The sequence below is a fragment of the Schistocerca serialis genome, chromosome 2, assembly GCF_023864345.2.
Source record: "Schistocerca serialis cubense isolate TAMUIC-IGC-003099 chromosome 2, iqSchSeri2.2, whole genome shotgun sequence".
Classification (NCBI taxonomy): Eukaryota; Metazoa; Arthropoda; class Insecta; order Orthoptera; family Acrididae; genus Schistocerca; species Schistocerca serialis.
In genome coordinates this window covers 640,989,902-641,008,435 of record NC_064639.1, presented here as the reverse complement: position 1 = coordinate 641,008,435, position 18,534 = coordinate 640,989,902, and the positions used below count along the sequence as shown (strand labels likewise).

General features: G+C 37.1%; 1 protein-coding gene across 4 annotated transcripts in view; it reads left to right on the top strand.

The window, feature by feature from the left end:
* LOC126457716 (arylsulfatase G-like) overlaps nt 1-15,272 on the top strand; it is a 125,269-nt gene extending 109,997 nt beyond the window's left edge. For 3 of the 4 annotated variants that reach the window (XM_050094252.1, XM_050094251.1, XM_050094253.1), the window contains exons 9-10: nt 3,685-3,775; nt 13,631-15,272. In XM_050094252.1, coding sequence (XP_049950209.1) covers nt 3,685-3,775; nt 13,631-13,908 — 369 coding nt within the window. In that variant the 3' untranslated portion in view covers nt 13,909-15,272. Of the gene's footprint in view, nt 1-630; nt 686-3,684; nt 3,776-13,630 lie in introns of all 4 variants that reach the window. The other variant, XR_007585513.1, reaches the window with a different exon arrangement.
* The last annotated feature ends 3,262 nt before the right edge of the window (nt 15,273-18,534 follow it).

Here is an 18,534-nt window from a genome sequence, read left to right as displayed (position 1 = left end):
CAGATTTTCTAGCTTTCCTACCTCATTCAAACTTCTGACACTCCATATCCCAAGTCATAGAATGTTACTCTCTTACAGGTTATTCAGTCTTTTTCTCATGGTTACCTCCCTCTTCCAGAGAACTGAATGCAGGACTAGTCCGGAATCTTTTGCCAAAGATGGTTCTTCAATTACAGGCCACATGTCCTGTGAATATACATTTCCATTGCCTTCTGCATTCTAATGCCACTGATTATTGCTGATTCTTTTGCCTTTACGGACAGTTTCCCACCCAAAGGGCAAGAGAGTGCCCTGAATGTCTGTCTGCACCTCCACCCTCTTTGACAAGGCCAATGGGTGACTTCTTATGCCAGAAGTCTTTGGCTCCCATGGCTGATGATTCTTATTCAAAATTTGAACAGTGGTGGGGTTTGAACTTGAAGCTGTGGATGTTTTGATTATTCTAAATATTTTGTAAAGTGCATAAATGCTGCAGAGTATTTCTAATCATCTTTGCAGCTGCTAAAACAATGCTTATTTATTTCATCATAAGCATTTCATTTTCTTCACTGTGAATTTTGTCAGTGGTATGGAGTCAAACAAATTTGCAATTTTAGTTTGCTTCGTGATAAAAAATGGTTCTGTTTTCAGATTACATATCACAGAGATCCATTCCACCTGTTAGCAAAAGTCAGACTAAAATACAGTAAGTAAAAGTCACACTTCAATATCTTTTGAATTAAAATGTTTTTAAATCTAGAAGTGAACCATAAGTATAAATATGTTTGATTCCAGATCATTGATAATGATTTAAATGAATAAAATGAAATGCTTATAGTAAAAAAAAGTATTCATTTTTTAGTAGTTGCATGAATGTATTTGAAGACCTAAATGAAATAATACAACAGCTATTGGTACTATGACCACATAGATGCAGGATTTATGTAAATGTTGGTCTGGCTTAGATAATAATATGGTGCCAGTTTCTCAATAAATGATTGACTGTATGATGTTATTGGCTGGGATACACCGTGTGGGGTTGTTTGGTCACCCAGTACAAGTATTTTTATTTGATGCCTCTTTGCCAACTCGCACATTGATGATGATAAAATGATGGTGATGATAACACAACACCCAGTCCCTGAGTGAATAAAGTCCCTGGCCAGCTGGAAATGAAACCCAGGAACCCCTGGTCTAGAGTCAGCAATAACCACTAGACCATCAGCTGTGGACAATTTCTTCTTAATGTGTAGGTTAGTGTACTGTTCTCTATAAAAAGGGAAATGTATCTGACAGCAAGAAAGAGTAGTGACCCAGAAACTATCAAACATTATAAAGACTACTGTGTTATACTAAGAAAAGTTATTAAAAAATCCAGAAGTATGTGTATCATGTCTGAAATCAGCAACTCTGATAATAAAATTAAAACAATTTGGAATATTATTAAAAGAGAAACAGGTCAACCAAGAGCACAGGAAGATGGTATTACCATCAAATTGAATGAAAACTTTACGAACAAAAAGTCAGAAGTTGAAAATATTTTTAATAATCATTTTCTAAATGTTGTGGATATAGTAGGATCCAGGTGTTCATTAGAAGATGCTAGGCTGTTAATGGAAGAGGCCATACCTATGCAATTTGATACAATTGAAATCTCACCCACTTCGCCCTCTGAAATTAGGAAAATAATAAACTTCCTTAAAAGCAAAAACTCACATGGAATTGGCATTTCCAGCAAAATACTAAAAGCTTGTTCTCAACAGATAAGTAAGATTCTCAGCCACCTGTGTAATAGCTCTCTGGAACAGGGCATTTTCCCTGATAGACTGAAATATGCTATTGTTATACCTTTGCATAAAAAGGGGGATAGATCTGATGTCAACAATTACCGTCCAATATCCCTTCTAACAGCTTTATCCAAAATTTTTGAGAAAGTAATGTATTCAAGAGTAGCTTCACATATCTGTAAAAATGAAGTACTAACAAAATGTCAGTTTGGTTTCCAGAATGGTTTTTCAACAGAAAATGCCATATATGCTTTCACCAATCAAATTTTGAATGATCTGAATAACTGAACACTACCCATTGGGATTTTTTGTGATCTCTCAAAGGCTTTTGATTGTGTAAATCATGAAATTCTGCTAGACAAGCTCAAGTATTGTGGCATTAGTGGGACAGTGCACAAATGGTTTAATTCGTACCTAACTGGAAGAGTGCAGAAAGTTGAAATAAGTAGTTCTCATAATATGCAAAGATCAGCACATTCCTCAAACGGGGGAACTATCAAGAATGGGGTTCCACAAGGGTCAGTCTTGGGTCCTTTGTTGTTCTTAATATATATTAACGACTTGCCATTCTACATTCATGAAGAGGCAAAGTTAGTTCTCTTTGCTGATGATACAAGTATAGTAATCACACCTGACAAACAAGAATTAACTGATGAAATTCTCAATACCGACTTTCAGAAAATTACTAAGTGGTTCCTTGTAAATGGACTCTCACTGAATTTTGATAAGACACAGTACATACAGTTCCGTACAGTGAATGGTATGATGCCATTAATAAATATAGACCTTAATCAGAAGCATATATCTAAGGTAGAATATTCCAAATTTTTAGGTGTGCCCATTGATGAGAGATTAAATTGGAAGAAACACATCGATGATCTGCTGAAACGTTTGAGTTCAGCTACTTGTGCAATAAGAGTCATTGCAAATTTTGGTGATAAACATCTTAGTAAATTAGCTTACTACACCTATTTTCATTCATTGCTTTCATATGGCATCATATTTTGGGGTAATTCATCACTAAGGAATAAAGTATTTATTGCACAAAAGCGTGTAATCAGAATAATAGTTGGAGTCCACCCAAGATCATCCTGCAGACATTTATTTAAGGATCTAGGGATATTCACAGTAGCTTCTCAGTATAAATACTCTCTTATGAAATTTGTTATTAACAACCAAACCCAATTCAAAAGTAATAGCAGTGTGCATAACTACAATACTAGGAGAAAGGATGGTCTTCACTATTCAAGATTAAATCTAACTTTGGCACAGAAAGGGGTGAATTATACTGGCACTAAAGTCTTTGGTCACTTACCAAATAGTATCAAAAGTCTGACAGATAACAAACAAGTATTTAAGAAGAAATTAAAAGAATTTCTGAATGACAACTCCTTCTACTCCATAGAGGAATTTTTAGATATAAATTAAGAAAAGAAAACAAAAAAATATTAAAAAATAAAAAATAAAAATAAAAAAATAAAAGAAATAAAAAAACACAAAAAAATAAAAAAGTTGTTATATTAACTTAAGTATGTTGTTAAATTAACTTAATTATGTCATGTATTGGAAAATTTGACTCATTCCACAAATATCATATTCATGATCCATGGAACTAGTATTAATCTAATCTAATCTTAACTAGGGAGCATGAATTTTCTAATTTATTTAAAATTTTGATGTGATGATAGTTTTTTCACTGATTTGTACTCAGTTTTGAGGTCAACAGGATAAAGAGAAAAATCTGTATGTGTAAATGAAAGTTTATATTTAAACATCAAAATTAATAATGCCAAGACAAAAGACAAATGATCTACAGTGTTATCAGCTTTTAACTACTAATGAAATAGCTGCTGTGAGTGTAGAATTCCATACCAAAGTATTTAAGCTTTATTAAGAAAACATTACATGCTTATTTCAGGTGTTATTTCACCCCAATAGTGGAGCAGTAGGACCAGAAGGTGAAATTGGGGCAGTAAGAATTCAGGAGTACAAAGTTGTATACTACTCTGGTAAGCTGACAATTATTTAACACTATTTGAGGAATACCTTTGATGCTTTACTAACACCATGAAGGAGTTATATAAATTAGCCACAAACTGGTATTCATAAAAGTATCAATGTAAAATTGGAACTTTAGCAGCTGATGAAAGAATGTGTGACATTGCAGTGCAATTGTGGGGACAGTACTGGCAAGGGGCACATTGATACTAGGGCACAAAGTCTTTGCGAATTTCATTCAGTGTACTCAGTTGGGCAGTAACTATACCTCACAGACAGGCATGTGAGCAATATATGCAGATGTCAGCATTTGAGATAGGACGTGTAGCTGGCTCAAAGAAACTGGTTGGAGTAATCAGTGAATGGCTTGGCAACTGAGTAGGAGTGATATGCCACTATTCAATGAAATTGGCATGAATGGGTGAACCATGGTCAAATACAGCATCAAGAAGGACGCAGTCGACCTAGAGAGATGACAGAATGAGAGGACTGAGCAGTCATCAGAGAGGTACTCAAGAGCCCTGGACTCATCATCATCATCATTGATCTGATGTGCACCTGGTGCTTCACTGACCACAAGAACCATTAATAGGCAATTCACAGAAAGGGGGATGAGATTATGGTGCTCCTTGCACCAACTACCATTGATCTCTGTACAACAGTAAGCCCATTTGCTGTGCTGTCATGCACATTTGGCCCGGAATCTCATCAACAGGAGAAGAATTGTCTTCAGTGATGAGTCCCATGACCAGAAAAGACATGGAGATGCCCTAGACAGTGGTGGAATAACAAACCAGACTGTCACCCGCATGTGGACTGGCAACCAGGAGTGATGACCTGGAGAGCCGTTTCATTTCATGGCACCCCATTGGTTGTCACGCATGGCACCCTTACAGCACAGCTGCCCATTGATGATATTCTACACCCTGTTTTGTTGCCCGTCATGGTAAGCCATCCTGGGCTTACATTTCAGCAAGATAATGTCTGCCTGCACACAGAAAGAGTTTATTCTGCTTGTTTTTGGGCTTGCCAATCACTGCCTTGTCCAGCAATGTTACCAGTCTCTCCCCAATTGAGAACATTTGGAGTATAATAAGCAGCCCCCCCACCCCCCAACCAGTTCCAGATTTTTACGGTCTAATGGGCCAATTGGACAGAATTTGGCGTGCCCTGAGGAGGAAGGGCCAGAGGTGGAGCAGCGTGTTACTGACTTGCTCAATTTGTGAAGCTCGTTTTTTTGGATAAATTATTGAATTTTTCTGAAACTGCAATCATTTATTTATCTGTACATGCACATCATATCTATTTATTTCATCCCATTTGGATAATTCCTTCATGGTGTATCTTTTGGTTTTGTTTTAGAGTGTATTTTAAAATTAATATGTTAATGGAAAGTCCTTGGCAGAATATAAACAATCAAAACAGTAAAGGTGGCAATACATGGAATACTTGAGGTGCTGAGTTACTGATAAGTAGGTAAAAAAACTGTTTCTGGTTTTCGGATAAATTATTATTCAGGTCTATAGAGTACGTATATGCCTGCACAGCTAAGTGACTACTACAATGTGTGAGTACTGCGGCTCAAGCTTGAACCTGTTTACTGCAGTCAAAATATGGCCTCATGCTACAAATGGTCCCCTCCTCACCCGCACACACGCCTCAATTACTGAACTGACAATTCCTCAATGTCTCAGGTTGTGTCCTACCAACCACCTCTTCTTTTAGCTGAGGTGTGACATAAAGTTCATTTATTTTCTTCATTAGTTACATAATCCACCCATCTAATATTCAACATTCTTCTGGAGCACCACATTTCAAAAGTTTCCATTCTCTTCTCATTTGTACTGTTTATTGTCTGTGTTTCACTTTTGTAAAAAGTTACAATGTAGGCAAATACTTTCAGAAAACACTTTCTAGTACTCAGATTTATCTTAGATACCTAGAGTTCATAGTGCCTGCTCCATTCACTGCCACCACCTACCAACATGGGATGAGGTCTGAAGATGGTCAGTAACTGACTGAAACCGGTAAAAAAAAAAAAAAAAAAAAAAAAAAAGACGTTTCTTGTGGCCAAAACTCTTCACGTTCATCTTAAAGGACCAAGAAAAACCACTCTTCTCCATGACAAATGTTCTCAAAAATTACTTTCTTCTGAAATACTTTGCTCGCTTTGCCCAAGTGTGTGATACATCCTTCATACTTGGACCATCATCAAGTATTCTGCTGCCCAAAATAGAAAAACTCATTTACTGCTTGTAATATCTCATATCCTAATCTAATTCCCACATCACCGTCTGATTAAATTTGAGTATGTTCCCTTACCCTTGTTTTATTTGTGTTGGTGTCACTCTTGTTACTTCTTTTCAAGATACCATCCATTATGTTCAACATATCCTCCACATTATTTGCTGTCTCTGTAAAATGTGGCATGTATTTGCAGTCAGAAATAAGTAATGATGTATCTGCTTGTCCTGTCTGGAAGCTCGGCATGAATAAAATAATTCGGTAGAAATTTATTACATTATTTATTCTTTGAGGTAGGTTGCAAATTTGCTGGCTCGATTTATCACCAAAATAAGTATGAGCATACGCAGTCTCAAGTAATAGCCACTCCATATAGAAACATGAATACATTATACTTTGTAAATACTGACATTTTTCTTTTTCTATACTTCAGATTCTCAAGTATCTTTTAAGATCTGAATGGTGACTTTTAGTGAAAGGATCTTTAATAATTAATAATGGAGTATTATGAATTTCAGATAATTAACAGTTTTATTACTATAGTACTGTAAAACTGCCTTTTTACACTTTTCAGTAGAGCGACCCAAAAAAGTGCAAAATTCTGGAAAGTGAATACAGGAAAGCATAGGAAAAACAACAAGCAAAAATAAATAAATTGCTCTTATTGCCATACTCTTTACATTGTTCAAAATATGAAAATAAAACAATTTAAATTTTGTCTATTTAAAAAATCTGAAATAATTAATTGTTTCTGATCTTTCTAATAGCAATTAGCTATACTTGTTTCTCCACTGTATACAAAGCACCAGCCACAAAGAAAATGGCGAAGCGCTGACACATGCAAATGCCCACGCATGTTTCCTTCTTCATTCCGATCATGTCCAGTGGTGTAAATAAAACACAGAAGTAAAAGTCTTTCATATTCATGTTCTAATGTGAGACTTATTATTGAGAATCATTAAAAAATTGTGCTAAATAAAACTTGAAACCCAATACTGATTAAAACACTAAAGTTGATAGTCTTTGTAAACAGAGAACAACAGACACAAAATCTACAGCTTGTAGTCGACAAGGAGGTCACTTGGCTCTAGGACATCCTGGTTGAGAAAGAGGGTGGAAATTGCTGTGATGTTAAGGAGCATATTGAGCAGGAATGTTTACATCTGACATAGATCATACCAACCTAAGACTGCATGCCTAGTATGGATTAGCGTGTTCCACATAGAAGTAACAACAATTTGTGAAAGCCCATTATAGAGACTGCCATGTTCAAATAAGGCTTTTATTTTTATAAATGACTGTGAAATTAAATTAAAGCTGTTGTAATACAATGCAGTGAGAAGAAGGAAGGTTGTCAGATTGTGATTCTCATCAAGGCAGTGACTCAGCACCACCCTTCCAAATACTGTGAACCTATAACACATGTGGCCGTGACCCAACACACTGACACTGGAAATCTTGCTTACTGTGCTAATGTTGCATTACACAATCAATAACTTTGTATGTAGCCTGTGTTTTCTACTTTGTTTCAGGGCTGGCTTTGAGCAGGAATACGATGCACTTTTTGCAGAAATCTGTATAAAAATCAATGTTAACCATTGTGATAATGTCAAAGAAGTAGTAGTAGTAGTAGTAGTAGTAGTAGTAGTAGTAATAGTAGTGGTAGTAGCAGTAGCTTTATTCATCTGTAGATCTCTTTTTACAAGGATATAGAACATGTAAAAGTATTTACAAGTTTAGATCAATTTAAAATAAGCTGATTCGTATACACACACATTTGCGGACTTCTAGTTAGAGACAATCATTAGATTTTTTATAAATAACTTATTAAATAATGTAATGCCACACTGTTCACTCATATCTCACTATCAATCACTGCACACACTATACACACTTTGTTTCATAACACTTCACTCACTACACACACAAACGCACACACACTGGTGGTCTCTGGGCCTTTTTCTGTACTGCTACTTCCCATTTTCTATCCTGAAAAACTGAGTCAGCATCCCTCTATAATGAGAGAGACGTTGAGCTCAGAAAGAGGAAGAGGTGTTAGTATTGTGCTATGTATAGCTTGGGGGTAAGTACTTCTAGAAAGGAAAAAAAGAAGGAAAAAAACATAATGTGAAGGTGTTATGTGGAATGTTGGATGTTTTATAATCATTATTATTATTTATTTGTATAACATTTTTTATCAAACCCCTGCTCTGTTTTATATAAGTAATCCTACAATGCATAAAATGTACTGCATAACAGGTACTTTTTAGCTGTCTTTTCTAATAAGTGTATTTTTGCAATTTATTGTACAGTTTTATTCCTTGGTAGAAAATGCTGTTTTGAGTTTTATGTTTATTTTTGCTTGATAAATGTAAGTTGAGTCTAGCTCGTGTTGCATGGTCATGGACAGAGCTGTTTGTGCAGTAATTACCAATATTATTTTTGATGTGTATAACTGACTGGTAAATGTATTCACATGAAACAGTTAAAATCTCCAGTGTTTTGAACAGATCTTTACAATGAGCTCAACTAGTATTTTTGGTTATTATTCTTATGGCTCTTTTCTGGAGTTTGAAAACTGTGTTCATATTTTGTGCATTTGTTCCCCAAAAAAGAATACCATGGCTAAGAATTGAGTGTACATATGAATAGTATGTAACTAAAAGATACTGCATGTTACACACTGATGGTAGGATTCCAAGGGCATAACATGCTGATTACATTCTATTTGCAAGTACCTTTGTGTGTTCACAACACTTCACCTGAGAATCAATATTCATTCCTGGAAATTTTGCATCTGTTACACAGTTTATAGAGGTGCCATCTACATTTAATTTAACATTGTCATTCTTCCTCTTCAAACTTAAATTCAAGGCATTAGTTTTCTTTATGTTCAATATCATTTTATTGCTTATTGACCAATCATAAACTTCCCTGAGAGTTTCATTTGCTTTCTCGGCAAGGAGTTCTCTTGTTTTCTCAGTGACTGTGATATTTCTGTCATCAGCAAAGAGAATTTTTTCACCATGAAAACTTAAAAAGTGGCAAATGTTGTAACACAGTATTGTTAATGATGGGAAAACATTGTATTGAGGGAATAGGTTCTGTTAAGACTGACAAAAATGAAAGTAAAAAGTGGAAAATGTAAAAATGAGGTTTTTCTGTGTAATGCAAGTATCTTCTCTTCTGACTTTGTTGGTTTGTTTTATTACTACAGTATAATAAAAGTCCCTTCTCTTCTGACTGAATCAGTTAAGGAACAAGAAAAAAATGGCCTTGTAAAATGGCTGTTTATTGGTTTTATAACTTCAGTTAACTGGCAAATAAGACTACAATACAACTACAGTTTGAATTGCTACTTCATATTGCCTCTGGAATACTCTGTAATCACTAACAGAGATCACAAACATCACAAATTATATTATAATATTACAATATGTTACATCTCACAGAATTACAGTGCCAACAGTAACACTTAAAAGCTTTGTTTCTTCTCCTGAAGTTTAATTCCTTTTCCAAAATTCTCTCGATTTCCTTTACTGGTTACTCATTGTACAGACTGAATAACATTGGGATAAGCTACAACCCTGCTCGCACTCTTCTCAACTACTGCCTCCCTTTCATTTCCTTCTATTCCCATGTTTCATCTTCACTCGTGTTCAGCTTCAAGGATCTTCTCAGTGAGACATACCCACGGAAGGTAATTAACACAGAATGGAAGTCAACAGTGGATGCAGCTGAGTAGGCACCTCCGTAGCTGCATGAATGTAAGCAGAAGGGCAGCACCAGCACTGTAGATGGTGCCACACACAGCACAGTGCTCAAGCATCTGCGATAAACATAGTCAAAATTATCACTGCATGTTCAAAGTCAGTAGGTCAGTTGTCACACAAAACAACAAACTCACAATTTCCATGGGAAGAAATGTAGTTTATTGTCTTCAGTTAGCCCTCAGCAAGTCTGTTTCTCTCATTAAATACCACCTCCAGCTAACTAATGTCTCCACACACCAATATGAGGCCTCTTCCTACCAAGTATGTGCGTGTTCACTAAACTGCAACACTTGCCTTGAAAACTGGGAATTGACTACATTATCAGAATTCCACAACTGTATCTGAGAATGCAGTTTTGATTTCTTACAAGCATCCCATAGACAAAAAACATCATTGTGTATCATGAAGAGCCACTAGCTTCTTGTTCCAGAAATGTTGACCACTTTTAGACAACATCTCTGACCCAGAGGACCCATCAATTTGCTTCCTACATCCAGGAGGGCTGCCTGCAAACATGCCAATTTAGCGAGTTACTAAGAGCTCTACAGAACTGTGTTACCATTCAGATCTGATAGCCGATCAGCCTCAGGAGCAGAATGCAGGCTTTTTTTATACTAATAGCATTCCCTGCAAGTCATTTTGTGAGTTTATTTCCAACAGGTGCTGGAAAATATGTGTTCATGAGAAAGTCACTAGGCCATATGGCAGCCAAGCAGGCTGCAACCGCAAACCACATTAGGCAGATTACAGGAGATGAATCCATGTGAACAAAGGTCCCTACCACCAGACGTCAGCTCTTGAGTCCCAAACAGCCAAGAGGGTGACCTCACAGTGCTGCTATAACATTTCCACCTGTGATGAAGAGAAACTGACTTTATATTCAGAATCTGTCTTTGGTGGTAACATGATAAGAGAACTGGGGTAAAATTATACCATTGGTTTAATCTCAATTACTTTCATAAAAGTCAAGAATGATAGTAAAACTGTTCAAGATAAGAAAAAGGATAGTTGCTGGGTCACAGAAAGGCTTTCGTGGTCAGTAAGGCCATGGAACCCGGATTCAGGAGGATGATGGTTCAAACCCGCTCCCGGGCGTCCTGATTTAGGTTTTACATGATTCCCCTAAATAATTTCAGGCAAATGCTGGAATGGTTCCTTTGAAAGGGCATGGCTGATTTCCTTCCCATCCTTCCCTAATCCAAGCATGTGCTCTGTCACTAATGACCTCGTTGTCGACGGAATGTTAAAAACTAGTCTCCTCCTCCTCTCTGGCAGCTGGAGCCAGGCTGCAGAGAGGAGTGTGTGTGTGTGTGTGTGTGTGTGTGTGTGTGTGTGTGTGTGTGTGCATGTTGTCTATTTTTGGCATAGGTGTTGTTGGCCGAAATCTGACTTTGTGACAGTCTTTATGCTGTGCCTCTGCAACTCCGCATGTCTGCTAGCAAATTTCCTTTTCATTATATTGTTACATTCCATCCTAGATTTTCTATTCTTTAATAATACTGTTCACTTTTATTTCCTTTATAATGCTAAATAGCTACAATCCACAGTTAGCATGGAAACAATTCTTTTGGTATTTTACTGACTGTGAAAAGAAATGAAATTTCCATTCAGAATAATTGCATTCAGAAAAGTTATTGGACTTTGTGAAAAATAAATGACTTCAGGTTCTAATGTATGTAATATGCAAATAGTAATTCCACACAAATTGGCTTTTGAAATAATCATGAACCAAATGAAAAGCTTCTGTACTTAATTATCTCACTCGCACCAAATTCCATTTAATTTTCTTTTTATCTAAGATGGAAGAGGTTCATCACATAACATATTCTTAATGTAACAACATATTTTTTTATACTTTAATGGACATTCAGTCTACACAGGTAAATTAGACTCACATTTAATAATACAGCCCAGCGACAATGATCAAAAAAGACCTAACTTCCAACAAGACCTAATCATCTATGAGACTTAATCCCAAGAAAGCTTTTTTACATTGTTCCATTATAATGTAATGGTTTCAAAAACATTAACATCTTTGTTTTTACAACAGGTACTAACAAGGTTCACAAATTGCTGTCTTTCACAGGCGACAAATTTTGTGTGGGAATGAATGAGTGAGAGTGTGTGTATGTGTGTGTGTGTGTGGGGGGGGGGGGGGGGGGAGAGAGAGAGAGAGAGAGAGAGAGAGAGAGGGGTGAGGGGAGGGGAGGGGGTATTAAACTGGAAAAAGTCAGCTTAGGTGAGTGGTTTCTTCATTTTTGCCAGCTGTTACCATCAAGGAAGCAGCAATGTTTGAAATTGATGGTCAACTGCTCTCTTGTAGTATGTGGATTTGTATGTACCTGTTGCCAAAATCCTAATGTTTGGCTCATCTTCAGCTCCCCTTAGTGCCTGTACCCGTTGTGCCATGTTTTGTTGTTTCATCAGGCTGATACCAAGCACAGTAGATTTTAATTAGAGAAACTCTTAAATCCTTCAAATGCCCACAAAATGAGCTGATTTCACTGATTCCACCAAATATATTTTATTATAGCAGTCATATAACACAAACTCATTCATGAACCTAAATTTAAATAACAAATGTGTGGACTGAATGCACTAACCTCAGCAAACATCTGTTGTCATACAGATGAGATAGTTTTTGGGAGAAGAACCTCCCCTTGTCCCCAATACCAGTGCATCCCTCTCATCCTGAAACCTGAGCTACCTGCCCTTCCTATTATCCTTCCCTATCTTCCCTTCTCTCCTTCATGATGCTGTCATTCATTTTGGTTGTGTGGGAATGAATGAGTGAGAGAGTGTGTGTGTGGGGAGGGGGGGGGGGGGGGGGGGAGGTGCCACGTACTCTTCCATCTGTACTGGCAGTATTAAATATATCATCTTCCGATGGTAAGCACCAGCGAGCAATGCTGTCTCATAATTTTATGGGTTTCTTGAGTGAATTTCCTTTTGATAAAAGAACAAGAACTCCTACCATGACCAAATCACTGCAAATTTCAAGTACACGCCATTCATGTACAACACCATAAGTAAAATCATAAAATAAGCACAGATAATTTCAACACTCACCATGTGATGAAGCAAAATCATAAAATAAGCACAGATAATTTCAACACTCACCATGTGATGAAGCAAAATTGTGCAAACTTTAGTCTCAAGGCACATTGTTGCTAGTAGTTTATAGGAATGCCTCATGCTCTGCACTATCTGTGGTAACATGTGAGAAGATAGTATACTTACTGCTATTTGCTATACTGTTGCTATGCTCCAAGTCAACTTAATAATTTGTAATGCTGTCTTGTAGCCATTTAGTTAATTCTGCTGGTTAGTGAGGTGACCATAACTGAGGTAATAATTTAGTGACTGTGCATGTTGAATCAGCATGTGATATTTAATCAGTTTTTAAATATTGCTGATGTGTTTCCATGTGATGGATACTTGGATTGGGTCCACAGCTGTATAATCCATTTTGTAGGGAGGAAGACAATTCATTGAACATTTACAGTTTTTCTTTTAAGTTTACTTGCCAACTGGTTTTCAAAACTTATATTTGTATTGGTTAAAAAAAGATTTATAGGAATGCTTCTAGTTTTGCTGTTACAATGTGCCATTTTGTTCACTTTGTCTCACACATTGAGGAGCTACCATAATTTTTGCATCAGCCTTCATACACATACTGTTTTCTAAAATTTAAACATTGTCAAACTGTTGGTTGTTTGTAGGTGCAGAATTAATTTGCTTATAATCTTTTGCATTGTTTTGATTTTTTCTTGTGGTTATTGTTCAAAATTGCTTCTGTGAAAACTAGTAGCTGACCTTATGCCAACATTTCATTATTCATTTGTACAGGTGGCTCCCCAGAATGTGGTGGCCGCACTGGTCCTTCAGTATCACATATTTCGTCTCCACTTGTGTTTAACCTCAAGAATGACCCTGGTGAGACATACCCACTGAAGGTAACCAGCTCAGAATGGAAGGCAACAGTGCATGCATCTGGGCAAGCACTTGCGTGGCTCCATGAAAATGTGCAGCAGGACAACACCAGCACTGTAGACTACACTAAAGAGCACAGTGCTCGGCCATGTTGTGATAAATACAGTCCAATTTGTCGCTGCCCCTGGGATTAGGCCAGTGTTCTGCTACACAACCTGCCCAGATCATCACTGAACCTTGATCCCATGCTTGAGTCATTTCTCTTCCGGGAAAAAAAAAAAAAAAAAAAAAGTTTTGCCATGGCCACAGGAGTATGCTTTCAGGTGACTGTTGTGTGTGTGTGTGTGTGTGTGTGTGTGTGTGTGTGTGTGTGTGTGTGTGTGTGTGTGTGTGTGAGTGTGTGTGAATATATGTACTTTGACTAGAAAAAAGAGCCAACACTAGTCTAAAGATAGTGTGAATGCTGTTTTCTGTTACATATTTCTGTGCCCCCCACATTGATCCACTGTCAGTTACGTGGTTTCCTTTCCCTTATTTTATACACTTTTCCTGAAACAGTTACATCCACATTGTAAGATACTCACATTAAATCTTGCAGTTAAAATAGGTTTCCATTGAACAAAAGTTTAATTAGCTTACTATTGTCATTAAAAAGAAAGCAACATAAACTGATAACAACACACTCTGTAAGCTGTAAAGTTTAGAAATAATTGAAAATTTCAAACAGTTTTTGTAGCTGTTAGCAACTGACATAATATCATTGTATAACACAAAAGGGAGCTATCTAATGCTGAAATGGAAGCCCAACTAAAATCAGACCTTCTTGGTAACTCCTTTAAAGAAACTTTGTGGCAGATTAAAACTGTGTGCCAGACTGAGATTCAAACTCAGGACCTTTGCCTTTCATGGGTAAGTGCTCTACCAACTGAGCTACCCAAGCACAACTCACGCCCCATCCTCACAACTTTACTTCTGCCAGTTCCTCATCTCCTACCTTCCAAACTTTACAGAAGCTCTCCTGTGAACCTTGCAGAACTAGCCCTCCTGAAAGAAAGGATACTGCGGAGACATGGTATGTGGAGACAATGTATGTGGCCAGCAAGTTGACATACTTTTTACTGAAAAATGTACATAACGGTAAAGTAACTGATTCATTCTACATGGAGGATCTTTAGTACAATACATGGAACTTGCAAATAAGTAAACTAAACAGCACTAGTTGCTGGACCTTGTTTCTTTTTTCCTATCTCTGTCAATGTTGTGAAGTGTGAGTTAGATATCAGTGACTTATGTAAATTAGTAACACATGACTCTTCAAATGTTGAATAATGATAATTGACTCTGATTATATTAAGTCTTTCCTGGAACAGTTAAATTTTTCTATAAATTATTTCATCTATTTTCATTTAAAATGTGTCAAAATGATGTTATCCAGAGCACCATTATAAAGAAATTTAATTACTATTAAATTTTTCATTCCAACAGTGTGATGGAAGGAACTAAAGGTTTCATTTCATACTATGAAAGATTGTAACAAAACTGTAAATTTTTGAGAACATAATATAAGTACTCTGCCAGGCAAGGGGAGACTCCAGTTCTATTTTATAATAAATTTATCCGATTGAGATACCCTGTTCTCTCTGAAACTGCTACATCTTATTGGATGATTGTCAATCTAAATTTTACAGTTAGTAATGGTTTCCTCAGGAAAAAATACAATTAACATGTTTATGTATTCAATATTTTAACAGAAAAAATTTTACAGACACATATTGAAAGTGAACTGGCTGAACTTCATATGGACTCAGTATGATGTTCAGGAAATTTATTTCTGGGTTCATCAATTTATCTGTGGCTGCAGAGCACAGAATATGGAGCATAGTCAGACTAGCCAGTTGAGGTTGCTATGAAGGAAGGCACTGAAAACACTCATGATACAATAAAAGGCAAAAGGAAAAAAGATTTGTGGAATGACAAGGTAACATAGAAAAAATGTTGATGAACGTGTACGTCTCAAATTTTCCAGAGTTAGATGTGTGCAGGTCATGCAACCAGTTTTGTGTTAACTCAGGGAATATGCAATTTTTTCTGGGTTACTCATGCTTCTGAAGTGTCATCACTGTCACATTAGTGCACTGAGTCATTGAGTCAAAATGTTTGTGACAAAGTCCACAACTCCCTAAAAGTGGCACAGGAAATCATTCCCATGATTACCATCAGAATCCTGTCCTCTTTTCCTAAGCATCTCCAGATAAAAATCATAGTTTCTTTCACCAATTTCCATCTTGACAAGTCAAGTTCTCAGTGCCATTTTTCACCAAGGGCTAAAAGTTATAACCTCACCTGAACCCTCCTGACTGGCTTCCTATTTATGTTGTCTTTCATAGTCATGTTTACCACCCTGTTAACCTTTCAACACTAATGAAAATAACTGATTTTATTGGGAGCTCATAGCAGTGCGCACATCAGATCTTATACTGTTTCCTGTTACCTCTGTGCCCTCAAAATCTGCTGTGGCTTCTGTTTAGTGAACACTGAATGGTTGCAGCTGGTATTTAAGTGACTGATCTCTGTACAGTGAGAACAGCAGGGGGTGATGACACTTATTGGCTGTGTATCTGGGGATCTGACAATGACTACAATTTGTCTCCATGGTGCAGAGATGATGGGAATCATTCCCTTGAGAAGGGGATGAGACAAGATGAGTAGCTTCTTCCCTCAGCAGTGCAAAGTGTGTATTATAAATTTGAGAGCGTGATGCAAATTTTATTTCTCTGCCAATTTGCAGATTTATTCCCTTGGTAAACCTGTCAACAGCTCTAATCTCTGCCTCTCCAACATGCACTCAGTTCCCCCTTTCGTGTGACCTCAATACATAGGGATTGTACAAAACTAGGTATGGCACAAAACAGAGCAGATGTGGTTGGCAAAAGTTCTACTGACCGAGGGTAGACAGGTTGTCCCAGCAAAAAACTCAAAATCCTTTTTATCAGAAAATTGTTTGGTTGACCACTTGACAAAAACATCAAGATTCCTGGCATAATGTATTGTTTATGCTGAGTCTAGACCTTGCATCTCCAGTTAATTTTAGACATGCAGTATACAATGGAAACCAGTCACACCAACAACACATTTGACAATCATTCTGCATGTTTTGCATAAATGTAATCATATTTTCACATTTCTTGCCCTAAAATGGAGGTGTGAAATTAACAGCAGGAAAGCTATCAATCACTTTTGACTGCAATAGAGGAAAAGGAAGTGCAGCTTGTGTAATAGAATTATTGGTTGCCAGAATGCTTAAGTCAACTTTGCATCAGATGGTGGCCCTTGTTTAGTTAGCATATGTTTCATCAGTGCCATGTTCTTAATAACAAGGGCTGCTTTCTGATTCAGCAAAGTCAGAAGTCGATCACTACTATTTGCCTGTGTAATAACTTTCATTTGTAGCAAGCAGTCAGCATTTCATCCACTAAAGTTAATGACAAGACCTGTACAGAAAAATTTAAACATAAACGTGCAAGGATATTAAGAGTTCTCCCTTGGACTTAGCATGTGAAAAATGCAACAACATAAAATTATTGCTTTCTTATCAAGTGGCTGCTGCATCTGATACACTCCAATTGGGTAGGTCAGCAGTTCTAAAGCTGTGCCTTAGCAACACTTACTGAGATGATGTCTGTGCCACAAGATGCTATCAGACCAAATGCTGAGAGGAGGACCCTCATGGCTGATATCGAATGTGTAGCTGTGCTGTCTTAGGCAGCAGTGTTTGGCTGAGGTTTTGGCAGCGGCAGGGAATGTGTTCACCCCAGCAGTGTATGAGCAGGTAGCAGTGATGTGCTGCATACCAAGTCAGGACTCTGAGTACTTCTCACTGGTCTCTGCTAGATTTTGTTGCCTAACACAAGGCAAATATTATCATGAAAATTATGGCCTCCTTTTTAGACCAAAAGGGGAGGGATCACACTTGTGACACCAGACTGTATCTGTGCAGTGGTCCTATCCAGGATGAATGGGGATGTGAGTGTCTGACAGGAAATATTTATTGCATGGAAAGAGTCCCTTTGATCAACATCTGATATAGTCTTGATTACAGAATACAAGTGCACATGTCACAGTCAGTATGTCAGACCACTCATTAGTCAAGGTGACCTTAGAAGGATGTAATTTTAGTGACAGAACAAAGTCCAAACAATAAAAAAGAGAGAGTTCACGTCATGCCTAGCTGGAGACTGGAGCCAGAGAGTGGTCCTGTCTTGGACCACTGCAGCAGCATCCTGCAGCCAATACGTAGTGTCTGTCCCAGGCTTGTCATTAACTGTTCAGAAGCAGTGTATAAGAGCTTGTCAATCAGCATATTTTACAGGAACAAACAACCTTTGCTGAAACAGTGATATTATCCAGCAACAGTGTATGTTTGGGCATTATAGATAAATATTTAATTGAGAAAAAAAACATAAATAGCAAAAAAAAAAAAAAAAAAAGAAAAAAATAATAAAAAAAAAAAAAAATAAATAACCCCCTTAGACTGGTTGGGTGACCTTCATAGGTCCAGTCTTCAGAACATTTGTACAGATTAAGTACTGTATGTGGAACTTGGATTCCTAATCACAATTCCAAACATACTTTCTGGGTGTTTCTTCTAAGAGTCATCAAGATCATTTTCTCTGGTATTTTGGCAGATATTTGCAGTTTTGTGTTTTCCATGGCACATAGAATTAACCTAAATATTTACTGCATGACAAGTATTTCATACAGTATTCATTGTCAACGGACGAATGGGGATGTGGGTACCTGAAGGAAGCTATTTTTTAAAT